This window comes from Benincasa hispida, chromosome 11 (assembly GCF_027475165.1).
Source record: "Benincasa hispida cultivar pf3 chromosome 11, pf3_genome.v1.1, whole genome shotgun sequence".
In the NCBI taxonomy this organism is placed as follows: Eukaryota; Viridiplantae; Streptophyta; class Magnoliopsida; order Cucurbitales; family Cucurbitaceae; genus Benincasa; species Benincasa hispida.
Genome location: NC_143488.1, coordinates 33,679,984 through 33,696,887, shown reverse-complemented (window position 1 = coordinate 33,696,887; position 16,904 = coordinate 33,679,984). Strand labels below are relative to the sequence as shown.

Here is a 16,904-nt window from a genome sequence, read left to right as displayed (position 1 = left end):
TACAGCCTCTTCCGTTAGTTTGGACCGTGGGATTCCTATGTTGCACCTGCTGGTTAGCTTTAAGCGGCCCTTTACTAGTCGTTTAATGACGGCTATCCCCACGGAGGGTTGTAACATAGGATTCGGAATAACTCAAGCTCCAGAAATGGATAGGATTTCTTAGGTCTTTGTGACCTCTGGCGTCTGAAAACGATGGGTCTATACTTACAAAATTATTAAGTGTTAATAATTGCTGACCAAAAGCGATACCTAAATGACTATTGGAATATAAGTTATTTTGGAGATAGTATTTAGACAAGAATGTCTTGTTGTAGTATCATTGCAAAAGAATAATCTTGGGTACATTCTTAAATTTGCTAAAACTTGATTGGATTTAAAATTTCAGAATGACGAGTTCAATAATACAAGTGTTGGCATCGGATAAACTCATGGGGGATAACTACGCGAACTGGAAATCAAATTTGAACATGATACTTGTGATAGACGATTTGTGGTTTATCTTAACTGAGGATTGTCCTCCCATTCCTAGCTCTAACACAAACCAAAATGTCTGAGATGTATATGATAGATGGGTCAGAGCTAATGATAAAACCCGTGCTTATATCCTCGCCAACTTATCTGATGTGTTGGCAAAGAAGCATGAGGATATAAGTATTTCCAAAGAGATTATGGAATCTCTGCAGGGATGTTTGGACAATCGTCCTTCACCCTGGGGCATAAAGCCATCAAGTACATTTACAATAGTCACATGAAAGAGGAGACCAATGTTCGTGAACATGTCCTGGACATAATGGTCCACTTTAATGTGGCAGAAGTAAATGATGTTGTCATGGACAAGAGAAATCAAGTTGGTTTTATTCTAAAAACTCTTCCGAAGAGTTTTCTGCAATTTTGTACGAATGAATTGATGAATAAAATTTAGTACAACTTGATTACTCTACTGAATGAGCTACAGGCTTACCAGAAAATGTTGAGAACAAAGGGTCTAGAGTCAGAATTAAATGTTACTATTGTCGAGAAGAGAGGAACGTCCTCCAAGCCTGATGTTGCCTCCTCTTCAAAGAGTAAAAGTATTCCTGTGAAGAAGGGAAAAGGGAAAGGGAGGAAAAAGCCTACTAGAAAGAAAGGCAAGGATAACGCTGCAGGGAAATGTTTCCACTGCAACAAAGTAGGGCATTGGAGGAGACACTGCCTTCAGTATTTTGCCGTGAAAAGAGCAGAGAAAGGTAAACAGGCTAACTAGTCCTTGCGACTATTTGCTCAGCTCATCCAATGGGAGAAATTGTTGCTTGATGTTACTACTTTTGTAAATCTTATAAAGAACAAATTGTATATATTTTTGTGATAAATGAAATGTTCATTTTCAAAAATTATGTTTGTTCAAGCAACTTCTATTAAGAATCAAACTATTAAAAGCCATTTATAAATATTCATATATTTAAATAGCTAGATCAAAGTATTGAAAGTCTAAAAGATATCTAAATCTGACTGTTAACAAAGAGTTGTTGAGACTGGTCAAATGCATCTTGCTCAAAGAGTTGAGAGTACCTCAATGTAGTGGGAGGAAAATGTGCTTCCTAGCCATTATTGAGAATAAGATGTAATCCCCATATAGTTTATTCAAAAGCCTATTGCATACTAATATGTTTACAATAATTCTCTCGGCTAAAGTGTTTGAGAATTACCTAGTAGGACTAGGAATACTAGATAACCTAGGGCAAGTGGGAGAAATATCGAGTATTGAGATACCAAATGGTAAAAGATGGGTATGGGATGCCCTAGTTTATTGTATTTCTCTATAAAACTCAGAAACTCAGTCTTATATATCGAATATATAAGTTACCACTGGAGTTTTAGTCCTAGTGGGAGTTTGTTGGGTTTTATGTCCTAAAACTCGCGGTATGTAAACAATGGAACTTATTCTGAAAGTTCAATAAGGTGTTATTGAATAGATGTATTGCTTGATATAAATCCAATAAACCTGAAAGTCCCTTGACTATTGGATGAGTACTTGAACTTTATGTGGAGACATAAAGGTGGATCAGGTTCGAGTAAATAGTCAAAATAATTTATAGTATATGAATAAAGTTGGGTACCTTATTCTGGTAACACTATTGGATGCAGCCCACTCTATAGTTGTTACAAGAAGTTGTAAAGTGCTACAAACAATGTGATCCACAAATCGTTCATGTTAGGCATGTGAGTGGGGGCATCCTGTGCAATGAGTTTGCATATAGACTGGACCACGAAAATAGTCACTTTTCTTTATTACAACAGTTTACTATTAAAACTGACTATTTTATTTATCAAATAATCTAGGTTAACTCGATTTTAATCCTAAGCTAGCTATGAATTCTTGTTTGTTCGGGATTATACTTTGATCTGAAAACGGTGAGAGTAGTCCAACAACACTGCTCAATAAGCTTCCCATTTTGGGGATAAGACCAGATGAATAGCTAGGGACATAGCCTTGCAAGATGGAATTTGCTCCTTCCCGATTTAGGATTAGCAGATAGGTTGTTCTCTTAAGTACTGATTCCAGGTCTTGAACAATCGAGGTCCCGCCTTCTCATGATAGAGAAAGGATTTGATTCATAGAGATTATGAATCAAAATTGTTCATTAAAGGGTCAATAGGAACTTAAGGACAAGATGTATTCACAGGGGTAAAACGGTAATTTTGACCTAACTGTGATTACGAATAACTTGTGAAGGATCGACTTACTGATTATGGTTATAAAATGAACAAAATATATCTACAGTGAGGGGAGTTTAACTATGGGCTATAGTGGAGTATCTCATTAGTTAATGAATGGGGGTTAGATCAAATTAATGAGTTTAACTGATTAATTTTGAATCGTTGGAGCTCATGATCTGTAGGTCTGCGAGGTCCCCCTACTAGCTCGTAAATGGTTAAGCTTTAGAGTAGCTTGAGAAATTAATTTGAAACATTCAAATTAAACAGAATAGGTGAATATATATTTAAATATGATTTAAATATATGAAGATGATTATTGTACAAAAATTAATTTAATATTTGGTATTAAATCAATTAATATTTTAAATTAATTTATGAAATTAATTTTAGAAAATGATTCTTCAGTTATTAAAATCAAAATTGAATTTTGAAATCAAGATTTTGGTTTTAAAGAAAAATTGGAAAAATCGATTTGCATGCACAAAATGGAAAAACTTGATTTTCCAATATCATCTTTTTTATGCTCCCACAAAGCCCACTTCCTCTTCTTCATTAAAGCTCCAAGCATGAGCTGTAAGCCATGCATATCTCTTCTTTGCATGTTCATCTGCAATAAATAAAGAAGATTGGAGTGAATTGAAGGCATGCAATACACAGAAATTTTGAGAGAAAATTTCAGTTGGAAGAAGGGTTCTTCGGAAGTGTGCTGCTGTGAGCTTTTCTTTGTTTTTCATTGCTTCAAGATGTTATTGACTCCTACAACTCGGTTTAAAGCTCCAAGAGGATAGTGGGAAAGATCTTGAGGTGGTTCACGGTGATCTTTGGGGAAGACTACTGCTGATTGATCAAGTTCTTGAAGAGTTCTTCAAATGTATGATCTTAAAATCCTCTTATTTAGATGAGCAAGCTTTAGTTTCTGCCAAAATTAGTGAATTTGAATGCTTATGGATCCTTGATATTTCCACTGCTTGTTTTCTTACTCTAACACCATCCATATGTCTCTACATACATGTTTAAGTTACGAGATAACCATGGAACTTAGTTTATTGGTTTATGATTAATGCAACAAAAATTGGAATAAAATATATAAACAATGAGTTTGTACATAACATTTACAAACTATAGGACCCTACGAGATTTAGGGTATCAAACCCAACAATCTCCCACTTGACCTAAAGCTAGTGAGGTATATAATATAGTCAAAATACAAAGTACACAAATAATAAACTATTGTTGGATAAACACTGGTATGCAGCGGAAGGGAACAGGATCCATAAGAATTTTAATTCATTAATTTTGGTTGAAAAGAAATATGCTAAAACAGAGTATAATGGGTTTCAAGAACATACCTTGGCCGAACCTTCGAAATCTCTATTTCCAGCTGCTAAATTCTCCAAATCCTTGTGTAGACCACCACAAGATCTTCTCTACTATCCTCTTTGTGCTCTAGATTGAGTTGTGGGACTCAAAATAAGCTAGAATCAAGGGGAATATGGAGAAAGCTCACTGAACCAACCCATTGAAGAACACCTTTTTCATCCGAATTTTTCAGCAAAAATTCAATCGGTTCATCATACATTCTTCACTCCAATCTCTTCAATATATTGCAGACTATCATGCAAAGAGATGTGCTGCATGGGATACAGCTCATGCTTGGAGTAAACCAAAGGAAGAGGTGGTGGGTTCCTTGTAATCTAGTTGAAGATGAACATGAAAAACCCGTTTTCAATTTTGTGTAATTTTTCAATTTCTAAAATCTATTTTTGATTTTAAAATCATATTTTATTTCTAAATTCAAAATTTATTAATTTTACAAATTAATTTCATAAATTAATTTTCTAATAAAATTAATAAATAATTATTTAAACAATTTAAATAATTCTAATTAATTTAATATCCAGTATTAAATTAATTTTTACACAAACATCTTGATATATTTAAATCATATTTAAATATATTTTCTCCAATTCCGTTTGATTCTAATTTGAATGTTTCAAACTAACTTATCACGCTACTCTAAAGCTAATCCATTTATGAGCTAGTAGGCGGAGCTCATGATCCCTCATGAACCTACAGATCATGAGCTCCAATGATCCGAGATTAATCGGCTAGACTCATTAGACCGATCTAACCCCCATTCGTTAAGTAATGAGTCACTCCACTAAAGTCCATAATTGAATTCCCCTCACTGTAGATATATTATGTCCACTCGATATAACCATGATTAGTAAGTTAACCCTTCGCAGATTGTTCGTAATGATGATTGGGTCAAATCTTTGTTTTTTTACCCCCAAAATTACCTCTTGTTTCTTAAGTCCCCACTGATCCCCTAATGAACAATTTTTTGGTGATCTAATCACAAAATCGAGTCTCTCTCAATAAGAGGGCGGGATCCCTTGTTCAAGCCCTAAAATCAGCACTTAAGGGAATAACCTCTTTACTATCCCTAAAGCGGGTAGGAGTGAATTCCCTCTTCCACCCTATGTCCCCAGCTATCTATCCGATTTTACCCCTGAAATTGCAGTCATATTAAGCCAGCGCTGTTGAGCCAACCCTCACCTATGAAAATCTAAGGGCAATCCTAGATAAATAGGAGTTCATAATTAGCTCAGGATTAAGATCAAGTTACCTAGGTCATCGCTTTGAAATAGTCAGGCTTAAACAGTAAACATCGTTATAAAGTAAGAGTGACTCATTTCGTGGTACGATCTTATACAAACTCTTTTGCACAAGGCCACCCCCACTTCTCATGTCCAACATGAATGAATTAGGATCACTTCGTTTGTATCACTTTACAACTCCTTATAACAACTACAAAGCAAGTTGTATCCAATAGTGTTACCAGAATGAGGTACCCAACTTTATCCATGTATTATAGATAATTTTGACTATTTACTCGAACCTGATCCACCTTTATGTCTCCACATAAATTTCAAGTACTCATCCAATATCAAGGGACTTTTAGGTTTATTAGATTTCTATTCAAGCAATAGATCTATTCTATAACACCTTTATTGAATTTTCAGAATAAGCTCCATTGTTTATATACCACGAGTTTTAGGACATAAAATCCAACAACTAGGGTATAAACACGCGTCAGTACAAAATCTCCGACTTGCCCTATTTTAGACGTGGCCTGTCCCATAGGCCCATACTCTGCAGGTGATCCTCAAACACCTTAGCCGTGAGGGCCTTTGTAAATGGATCAACAACGTTGTACTCCGAAGCTATTTGCGTGACGATCACGTCTCCTTGATGCACAATCTCTTGGATGAGATGATACTTCCACTCATGCTTCCGACGCTTGTGACTCCTAGGCTCTCGAGAATTAGCCACAATACCACTATTATCACAATAAAGTGTGATGGGCTTCGACATGTCTGGAACGACTTCCAGATCAGTGAAGAACTTTCTGAGGCATACAGCTTCTTTAACAGCTTCACAAGCCGCTACATACTCAGCCTCCATGGTGGAGTCAGCGATGCACCCTTGTTTAGTGCTTCTCCAGACTACGGCTCCTCCGTTAAGAGTGAACACTGATCCTGATGTGGATCTTCTAGAATCCTTATCAGTATGAAAATCAGAGTCCGTGTATCCTATAAGGATAAAATCCTTTGAACCATACACGAACATGTAGTTCCTTATTCTCCGTAAATACTTGAGGATGTTCTTAACAGCGGTCCAGTGATCTAATCCTGGATTTGATTGATATCTATTGACTATCCCCACTTCATAGCAGATGTCTGGTTTAGTATATAACATCGCATACATCAGGCTGCCAACAGCCGATGCATAGAGGATCTGTCTCATTTCCTCAACTTCTTGAGGTGTCTTAGGACACTGTTCCTTAGACAATGTAACTCCGTGCCTGAAAGGTAGTAAGCCCCTCTTGGAGTTCTGATAATGGGCAAAAATGCACGTTATCATAGTGCTAAGTTCTTAAACAATGTTGGCTTGCATTGATAAAACATGTTAAATTGCGTCCATTAAGCATCAATTTCATAATATTGCGATCGTATGCGTTCATCGCATAGGAACAGTTGATTTCTGTATTTTTATGCAGAATATGAGTTGACGCAAGGCGAAAATTGCGATCATAAGAAATCATTGATCGAGTGCAGCATTACCGCAAGGCTTTTCAATGATCGTGTTCGCAAACATTTTCTCAAGAAGGATTGCCGCAACTTGGTCGATGCAACATGGTGGGCACATCTGGGTGAAAGGCTAATTAATCGTGATGAGACAGAAAGCTGATGACAATCGAATCCGAATTAAGTTGACAGCCACTAACGATAACAAGTACATTCAGCTTTTTGGTGACAAATATTCGACGCATCAGTCAGGAAATTAAAGTCGTTCTATCTGTGCAATCATGAGAGAGAAGTTGTCGTTCACCCTGGATGTTCTATAAATACCAAAGGCAACCTTCAGAAAAGGGGTTCGAAAATTCATACGTTTAGATCGCACGTCTTTGTTCATAGTTTTCCTTTCGTTTTAAGGCGGAGCAAGAGAAGAGTGGTGACGCTGAAGATCGCTCAGGGCAAATCAAGAGAGAACCTTGAGGCGTAGAAGTAGAGAGCAAGCCGACTCTCGCGAGAGCGAGATTATCTTTTGAACACGAGTAGAAAGACAGTGTAAAAGCCTAGGAAGCGAGAGATTGCTACCAGGCTCTTTATTCTATTCTTGCATTGTTGTTTTATACTTCATCTTTACATTTATAGAATGGAAGCTCTTATTCTACATCTGTTCACCCTCCTAGTATGCATGAGTAGCTAAACTAGTCGAATGGGTTGAGAAGAACTAAGCTAACATAACCTAGGAAGTTCATTGCTTGCGATTATCTTGTGTTATGTTGTGCCAAATACCCCTTTAGAGCTACTCAAGAGAGAGTCTGAAGAATGAACCTAAGACTCAAGAGAGCTAGGTTAGAATCTAGACTCGAAAGAGGAGATTAGAACTGCATAAACAAGAGATAAGAACTTAGAGATAAGCTTTGTTTGTCAACCTGCATCGCATGCATCCTAGAGATAAGAATGATATTATGTGGTCGCCTTATTTGTGTGTGTGTCGTTCTGTCATCGCATAAATAAGATAGAGGCTTATATGTAGGTCCTATAGACTTATTGCATATATCACATGCGTTCTGGCATTAGAAGCCGTAGCATTTGCATCGAGAGATGGTTTACTATTGTATGCATGTTGCATGATCGCAAAGCATGAACACATCCTAGGAAGTGTTAGCCGAAACCCTTCTTAACCCATTCACCGCATACTCATCGCATTTTCCGTTTATTCAACTCTTTTCAAACTCCGCCGCATTTATTTATATTTTCATTACTGCAAACAACAACCTCAACAACTATTTATTTATTTGGTTATCGCAAAGTTTTCATAAAAATTACCATCGCAACCTGTTTTCACAAGTCCCTGAGTTCGACCCTAGACTTATCAAGAAACTCAGTGGAGTTTACACTTGGATTCCGCTAAGGAAACTTGAGTGCTCAACGCAATTTCATCAATGCATATCATCCACATTTTCACATCATAAAACCAAGCATCAAGTTCTACATCGAATATTTGACAAGCATCTTGTCAATATACAACGCTTGAGATGGAGCTCATTTTGTTCTTTTGATTCCTAAAGATCTGAATACCTAGAACAAATTGAGTCTCTCCCAAAATTTTCATTTGGAATTGCGTCGCTAGCCAGTTTTTAACCTCAGTCAATAAACCTACATCATTCCTAATGAATAGGATATCATTTACATACAACACTAAAAAAACTACTGAATTGTTGATGATCTTCTTGCAAACACAAAGCTCATCAATGTTTTGGTCAAAGCCAGAAGATTTGATTGCAGTATCGAACCTTATGTTCCAAATTTCAGTCCATAAATAGACCGTTAAGCTTGCAAACCTTTTGCTCTTGACCTTGGGTTATGAATCTCTCCAATTGTACCATGTAAATGGTCTCCTTGAGATTGTCATTCAGAAAGGCGGTCTTGATGTCCATTTGTCAAATCTCATAGTCATAATATGAGGTAATGGACAGGAGTATCCGAATAGATTTGAGCATGGCAACAGGTGAGAAAGTCTTCTCATAGTCGACTCCCTCAACGTAAGTATAACCCTTTACCACTAATCTAGCCTTGAAGGTTTGTATCTTCCCATCAGCACTCCATTTCTTCTTGTAGATCCATTTGCAACCTATAAGTTTAACCCCATCAGGTTGATCTACAAGATTCCATACTGAATTGAAGTACATAGACTTCATTTCGAGATCCATCGCTTTATATAATGAATAGTCTCTTTATATAACACCATTGCTAGGAGAGACTTACATTTCATCAGGATAATCATAGGTGATTTGACCTGAATCCTAAATAAGTTCTGAATGAGTCTATAAAGGTGGTCCTTTGATCTGCATGGGTGAGAGTGGCCAGTTTCGCCAACTCAATATTTCTACCATTTTAGGGATTCGTTTTATTGGGGAGTTGGGAAGCAACTACACAAGAAGGAATTCACTCATTCTCTATAGTTAGAGTTGATAGAGTTGAAATTCAATAAGCGGAAGTAATTAGGATCATTAAGCACTCTAATTACACTAATTTGAGCTAACAAGCATGCAAGGTCAAAAACCTAACTAAGGGTTTTAGAATTTACCTTTGTTGATTTCTCCAAATCAGCATCAAATCCAGTTAAATCTCCACTCTTTTGGCTTGAAGACCACCACAAGATCTTCCCTACTATTCTCTTAGCTCTTAGATTGGATGGTGAAATCCAAAATGAGAAGAAAATTTCAGGGAATTTTTTAGTTTTGTGAACTTGGTGTTTAGAATTATTGAGAAAACCCCATTCCCTCAATAATTCTCTATTGCATGCCTCTGAATTCTTAGCAAAATATACCTTTTTGTTCAACAACATTATGCAAATTAGATAATTTGAGCGGAATTTAGGTGTTTAAAGTGGGAAAAACCCCATAAAGAAAAGATTTTTCATTTTAAAATTGATTTTACATTAAAATCAATTTAATTTGAAATTACATATTTCAAATTTTAAAAAATGAAATTTGATTCTGAAATTAATTTAATAATTAATTTTTAGATATAATTAATTTTAAACAAAGTTAATTCCAATAATTAATTTTAAATAAAATTAATTCTAAATAATTTAATTAATTAATTAATTTTAATATCAAAAATTAAATTAATTAAATACTAATTCTTAACATGAATCCCTATTCATGTTTTTAATATTTAAATCATATTTAAATATTTTCCAACTCTCCAATCTCGTTTAATTTGATAATTAGACGTATAATTATATCGCATATAATTAACAATTCTCGTAATTCGAATTTGAACGTTTCAAATTCTCTTATTACACTATTTTAAGGTTTACTCCATTTATGAACTAATAGAGGGACCTAATGGACCTACAAATTATAAGCTCCAAAGATTCGAGATTAATTGGCTAAACCCTTTTAATCGAATTAACCAACATTTGTTAATTATCAGGTCACTCTACTAAAGCAATAGTTGCTTTCTTCTCACTGTAGATATATTTCTGTCCATCTCATTTAACCATGATCAGTAAGTCGATCCTTCACAGGTAGTTCGTATTCATAGCTAGGTTAAAATTATCGTTTTACCCCTGTAATACATCTTGCTCCTTAAGTCTCCACTGATCCACTAATGAACAATTAATTTATGGTCCTAACATTAAATCGAGTCCCTCTTAGTCATAGAGAGAGTGGGTCCCCTTGTTCAAGACTAGGAGTCAGTACTTAAGGGAATACCCTATCTACTATCCCTAAACATGGGTAGGAGTGAGTTCCATCTTGCAGAACTATGTCCCTAGCTATCTACCCAGTCTTACCCTGAAAATGGGAGATTCATTGAACGACGATCTTGAGCCACTCTCACCATTGCAGATTAAAAGATAATCTCGAATAAATAAGAGTTCATAGTTAGCTCAGAATTTAGACCGCGTTATCTTAAGCCATCGAGTTGAAATAGTCAGTTTTAACAGTAAATGGTGTTATAAAGAAAAGTGACTATTTCGTGGTCCAATCTTATACAAACATCTTTTGCGCAGGATGCCCCCACTAGCATGTCTCCACATGAACGATTTCGGGATCACATCGTTTGTATCAAATACAAAGCGGGCTGCATCCATAGTATCTCCAGGATAAGGTACCCGACCTTATCCTTATACTTATAAACTGTTTTGACTATATATTCAAATTTTATCCTCTTTTATGTCTCTACATAAAGTTTAAGTATTCATGCTATAGCCAGAGGTTCATTAGTTTATTGGATTTAAGCTTTACAAGTGCAATTTACATGTTCAATAAAAATTTTATTGAATAAATCTTAATAACAACTTTATTGCAAATAGAATATGTTTAAAGATTACAAATTGCGAGTTTTAGGACATACAACCCAACAAGAGTAAATAGAAATTTTTTCCCTTAAGGGTCAATTTCGGGGCTTGAACAATGTGGCGCCATACCTTCTCCTAGATTGAGAGGGGTTTGGTTATAGTTGGACTATAACTTATTGTTCATTAGAGGGATCGGTGGTACTTAATGAGTTAGATGTAACTTGGGACGAAACAGTAATTCTGGTGCAGCTGTACTTACGAGCAATTTATGAAGAGTCAATGGGTTGTTGATTGGTTAAATCTAAATTAAAATTAGTTTTTTGTTTTAATTTTTTTGAATTAATGGGAGAGAATTATGGGATAACTCTTCCCCTTTTTTTTCTTTCATTAAATCCTGGATACATGAGAGAGGTTGGGGGTTGGTTTTATCTTCTTCATCTTTTGCAGCGTGTGTTATGCAGAACATCTCTCTTTCAGCAAAACGCTATGCAAATTTTACTCTAAGTAAAATTCTCTCCCTGCCAAAAGTAAAAACGAAACCCACACACTTTCATCAATTCTCACCCTCCGTGAATACTGAGGTTTCATTGTGGTGGTACCCGATTTTGGGTTCATTGTGCTGCTATATTTTGGTGTGTTCGAGTTCGTGGAAGAATTCGAGAAGTTCATGATCGGAGAGGATTTGGCGAAGATAATTTAGTCTTCAAGGGTAAGTAGACTCAAATCTCTTCAATTCCTCTTAAATTTATGTACAACATGCTTAATTAAATATATTCCATGTTTCCATCTTCTAAATGTTTGTATGTTTTTGTAAAAATAAAATTGGGTCTATGATTCGCTTCCGTATCGGGTGTTCACACATCCTTCAGGAGAGACCTGGATAGAGAGAAAACTGCAGACGACGACTGGGTTGGGGGGCAAAGCAGCGCAAATCTGATCGATGGAGTGTTAGATCTAGCAGAGGTGGTGCCATCTGGGTTGGATGCTAAACAAAGGTCATAGATCTGAATGATTGAGAGGTCGTTGAACTGGTCGTGGATTGGAGTTGAAACTTTTTTTTTTTTCCTTTTCTCCTTTGCATACTTCGTGTGCATGACAGAGAAGATGAGTTTTAAGGTTTAAATGGGAGAGACTCGAATATTAGAGATTGCAAGAGAAGGGAAGGGACAATTTAAGGGTTTTGTTTTCCTGATTTTTCTCAAATTGAAAGCTATTATTGCTTGCAGCTATCAATGATAGCAATTAATAACATCTATCAATGATAGCAACAGATACCACATTTCTCAAATTGAAGGCTATCACTACTAGCAACTATCAGTGATAGCAACTAATATCATATTTCTCTAATTGAAAGCTATCAATGATAATAATTATCAATGATAACGCATTTGTCAAATCGAAAGCTATCGATTATAGCAGCTATTAGTGATAGCTTTCAATTTGAGAAACCAGGAAGAAGTGCATGAAATGGTGGGTTGGGCGTGGGCTTTTTTAGTCTTTTACCAATTCTATATATGCAATTATTTTTATCCTTGTGCTACATATTCTATTATTTTGGTCCTAAATGTCATTTATGCAACTAGCCCTTTACAAATTGAAATCAGATCCAATAACCTACCGATTTGAGATTTACGCATCATATAAATTATATAGTATTTAATAAATTTAAATTAAAAAGAATAACATAACAAATGTTTAGTAAATTTAAACTAGATATGATGTAACTTAACCATAATGAACAAATTAGACATATAATTTTAACTATTTATACGTTGATATTTAATATATGTATTTCAAGTTAATTATTTATGGTTCTTATATTCTATACTACGAATTATATATTTTTATTTCTTTAAATTATATTATTAAAGGATAAAAAAAATCATTATCATATAAAATTGAAATGAACAAATGTTATTCCAATTTAATTATTTTATATAATTAAAGATTTTGTTTATATAGAATAAACAAAAACTTCAATTATTCTGGTCGGTTTTTTAAAAAAATAACAACAATATTGCCTTGTAATCTTAAACTAGAGCCAAAAGTACCTTAGGGTATCTGGTTTTGTACATAGAGCAAGAGTTAAAGTGATATCAAGCATGGGCGACAACGGAAAAGAGCGAGAGAGGAATTGATCGATTGGAATTCGATTCGAGATTGGAAGTTAAAAAAGACAAATAATTTCGTTTTGCAGTTTTAAATCAAAGTGAGAAGTATCTAACATGTCTGGTTTTGATTGGAGAATAAGAGAAGAATTGATGGAAGAAATCACGAGTAAAGTGAAATTCGAAGTCGAGATTAGAAGCTCAAACTTCATGAATTGATGGTGTTCAGAAAAGACGAAAGATGGAGGAGTTATAGGGATTGAAAATGAAGAAAGTGAGGATTCATGGAAACTGTTGAGATGGAGAGAAAAAATGCCATCAATCTTGAGATCAATTGATTACATGATTGGATGTGATAAAAAATGGTAGGCTCATAATTGATTCCTATTTAGGTAAAGAACCCAAATGTAATCCGATGGGATCTAGCTCCTCAAAAATTAGCCTGATTCTTGGCTGTTTTTAAACAAAATAATTTACAAACAATGAGAACTGAAATATTTGACTTGTCATAACAATATTTGTAGGTAAGAAACATGATTTTAAAGTGTACATAACAATAAATTGTGTACTTGAGTCACAATTTAGAGGTAAATCAATGTATGCTCCACCTTTTTAATAGTATAAAACCATACCAATTTTCCAGAATTATAGTTTTGAAATGAAACATAGTATATGGATGATACAAGAGGGCATAAGAAGTGTTCTTTTTTTAAAAAAAATTAAAGGTGTTAATATTGAAAATATTATTTTAGGAAGCATATTATTGTTAAATATAAACGTTTAAATTTTATTGAAAAGCTTCTTAGAGTTTAGGTGACTTAAAAATTAAAAGTAATAATAGATTAACAAAAAATTTCAATATAAATGAAGATATTGGGATGGATATTCAAATTATATTTAATTAGATATCATATTACTTTCATAGGTTAAACATACTATTAATTCACCCCAATTAACTTCATAACTCCTTGTCCCTCATTTATATTGACTCTTTGTAACATATACTCTCGACTACTCGGAGATTCTAAATGAGCTTATAATATTTGTGATTAGCTCGCAACACAATGAATTCGCCACATGTTCTTAATTGCCTTGCTTGCTTCCCGCCTCAAGTGCCATCCAAATTTCTGTTTCCTTAAGCCAATGCAGTCAAAACTTAAGGTTGTTGAGCCCTATTCAATGAGCCATTTAACAATATTCATAGTTGTGTTGGCCAAGCAATCACTTGGAGAAAACAATTTGGCTCTTGTTTTTTTTGCTCAAACAATATTGACCTTGTCGAAACATAAGGATTATTTGGGTTCCAATATTTACAGCACCATTGAATACAATTTCTTGAAACATGTCATATGGTCCAATACCCCAATATACATAAATAGCCAATTTTTTTTTAAACATGAACAATCTTAACTTCAAATGAGAAAATCAAAGAAAACATAGTGGATTCGAAATCATGTTCAAAAAATCATCCCAACAATAATGTTCACTGAATCTTATAAAGCCAATTGAAATCATATAAAGATAAAATAAATTAAACCATAGGATACATAACACTTGAACATCGTTCAGATATTTTGAAAGCTACTTTTTTTTAGTTCTCAATTCTTTTAGTTTTTTAAATTATGGGTGAAAAATGGATAACAAAAAAAGAAATTTGAAATTTGAAAGTGAAAATAGTATCCCTAGACTTAATTTTAAAAAAATGGTTACCAAACGACATCTTAATTAATTAAATTAAAACACAATTACGTTGAATTTGTAAGGGAAAGTAATATTTGTAAATTAATTTGGGAATTGAATAAAAATGAAAGCACAATGACCCTGTATTGTCATGCAATAATATAATATTGCTAATGACAAGCCTATTGAAGTTATTGAAACAAACTTAGCTCCAAAAAGTTACAATGAAACTAGTTGGTTCATGCAGGGTATTAACAAAATCAAACTTGACTTCACTCTTATGGTATGGCTATATGCAGTACAAGTAAAATATTTATGCTATCAACTAGAAAGAGCCATCTTTTTTTTACCTAAATTCTCTTGTAAGAAAGCAATGTAATTCCAAAAAGTGCTCATCAATGCATGTGGGTGAAGTGTGTTCATTCCTTTTACTATCAACTAACCCGAAAAATCAAATAAAAAAGCAAGAAAAAGCAGTTACAGGGTTTAACTAAAGATTCCCTCCCATAAAGTTTAATCTCACTGGAATGTGATCAAACAGAAGTATGAAAAGATGCATTTACCATCTCATATATTGAAGACAAAAGAAAACTGAAAACAAACGCCTAGGAATGAAAAAAAAAACAAATCTTGAGACAAATGAACGATTAGGCCTGCCCACTCAATAGTTTCCTAATACAGTCCTACAACTAAAGAGCCTCCTAATCGAATAAGCTGAATCCCATGTCGTCGTCGCTCTCTTCCTTTGGCTCCTCCTGCAGAATAGGCTTAAATGAACAAATCGCAGAAAAGGGAAAACGGAGGCAAAGGAACTAAATTGAAACAATAAGATTGGTTCTAAGTCACCACCATGTCAATCAATGAAGGTGACAATTAAAATTAAGGTGTCCATTAAGTAGAAATTACGCTCATCAATGTTAAGCTTTCTATTGAATCTCTTAGATGCATATTCCTAAACCACATTTTCTATGTTGCTAATCCAAGTTCAAAGGGATATTATGAATCACCTAATGGGTTAACTACGAAAATCTAAATCGAAGAAGCACGGAAACAGTAGAAACAGTTTACTTGTTGTCCATAATTAACTGATTCAGTAGTCAGAACTAACTGGTATTAGTATTAGCAACATACAGAATGTGGGTCATATGCGTATATTTGAAAGAGATCCTTATTGAAAAGCGAGAGTTATTGGAAAATTAGAGCTAGCAGATGCAGAGAAGTATATTGGATAAAAGGGTATACACCTTCTTTTCCTCGACGGCAGGAGCGGCAGCAGCGCTAACGGCAGGAGCAGCTACAGCCACAGGAGCAGCAGCGCCACCTCCACAGCCAACATTCAGAAGAAGGTCCCCAATATTCCTCTTCTCCGCTAATTTAGCAAACAGGCTGGGCCAGTAAGATTCCACACAGAGCCCCGCCGCTGCTACTACCGCTGCAATCTTTTCCGCCTAGACCCAATACGCAAATTAATCACACATCAACCAACCAGAAAAGAAAAAGATAAATAAAAGAGAATGTTTCATACAGTGATTGCGATTCCGTCGTCGTGAAGAGCCAGGGCGGCGTAAGCGCAGGCGAGTTCACTGGTAGACATGGCTAGCTTATGACCTAACTCAGAAGGCAGTCGAAGACGATGGAGAGAGCAGCGACAAATTGATAAATGAATATGAGGAATATAGCGACGACGGATTAGGGTTTCATATAGCTTGGGCTAAACATATTGGGCCGACCCAAACTATAATTTTTAGGATTTTCTACCTACAGCCTAAATAAATAGATGGTAAATAGATCTAAGGAAAATGGGAGGAAATAGCAAAATTAGGATGCCTTTTGATTTTTTTCTCAAAAAAACGGAAATAATAATATTTTGATAAAAGCATGCCGTATATATGACATTTTTTTTAATCCCCAAATTGCCTCGATATGGTCGATTAACCATTTTTTCAAGTACCGTGTAATTGTTATACTTTGTATAAATTCTCAATAGAAATACAATGTAAATGTTCATCTGTTATGAGACCATGTATCAATTCT

The 16,904-nt window shown here is 34.8% G+C and overlaps 1 protein-coding gene across 1 annotated transcript; it reads right to left on the bottom strand.

Annotated features, from left to right (window-relative positions):
* Nucleotides 1-15,355: 15,355 nt before the first annotated feature.
* On the bottom strand, nt 15,356-16,607 carry LOC120091278 (large ribosomal subunit protein P1-like). The gene is made up of 3 exons (XM_039049240.2): nt 16,396-16,607; nt 16,115-16,318; nt 15,356-15,625 (listed from the first exon to the last, which is right to left on the bottom strand). Exons 1-3 carry the CDS (start codon nt 16,462-16,464, stop codon nt 15,572-15,574), a joined length of 327 nt encoding a protein of 108 aa, XP_038905168.1. The 5' UTR covers nt 16,465-16,607; the 3' UTR covers nt 15,356-15,571.
* Between the last annotated feature and the right edge of the window lie 297 nt (nt 16,608-16,904).

What these genes read in the sequence shown, in the direction of transcription:
- LOC120091278 (XM_039049240.2), bottom strand. Translation starts at nt 16,464, where the DNA reads ATGTCTACCAGTGAACTCGCCTGCGCTTACGCCGCCCTGGCTCTTCAC. An exon ending in ACGACGGAATCGCAATCACT is followed by an intron (nt 16,319 to 16,395) that starts GTATGAAACATT and finishes TATTGGGTCTAG; the next exon opens with GCGGAAAAGATTGCAGCGGT. An exon ending in CTGCCGTCGAGGAAAAGAAG is followed by an intron (nt 15,626 to 16,114) that starts GTGTATACCCTT and finishes CCTATTCTGCAG; the next exon opens with GAGGAGCCAAAGGAAGAGAG.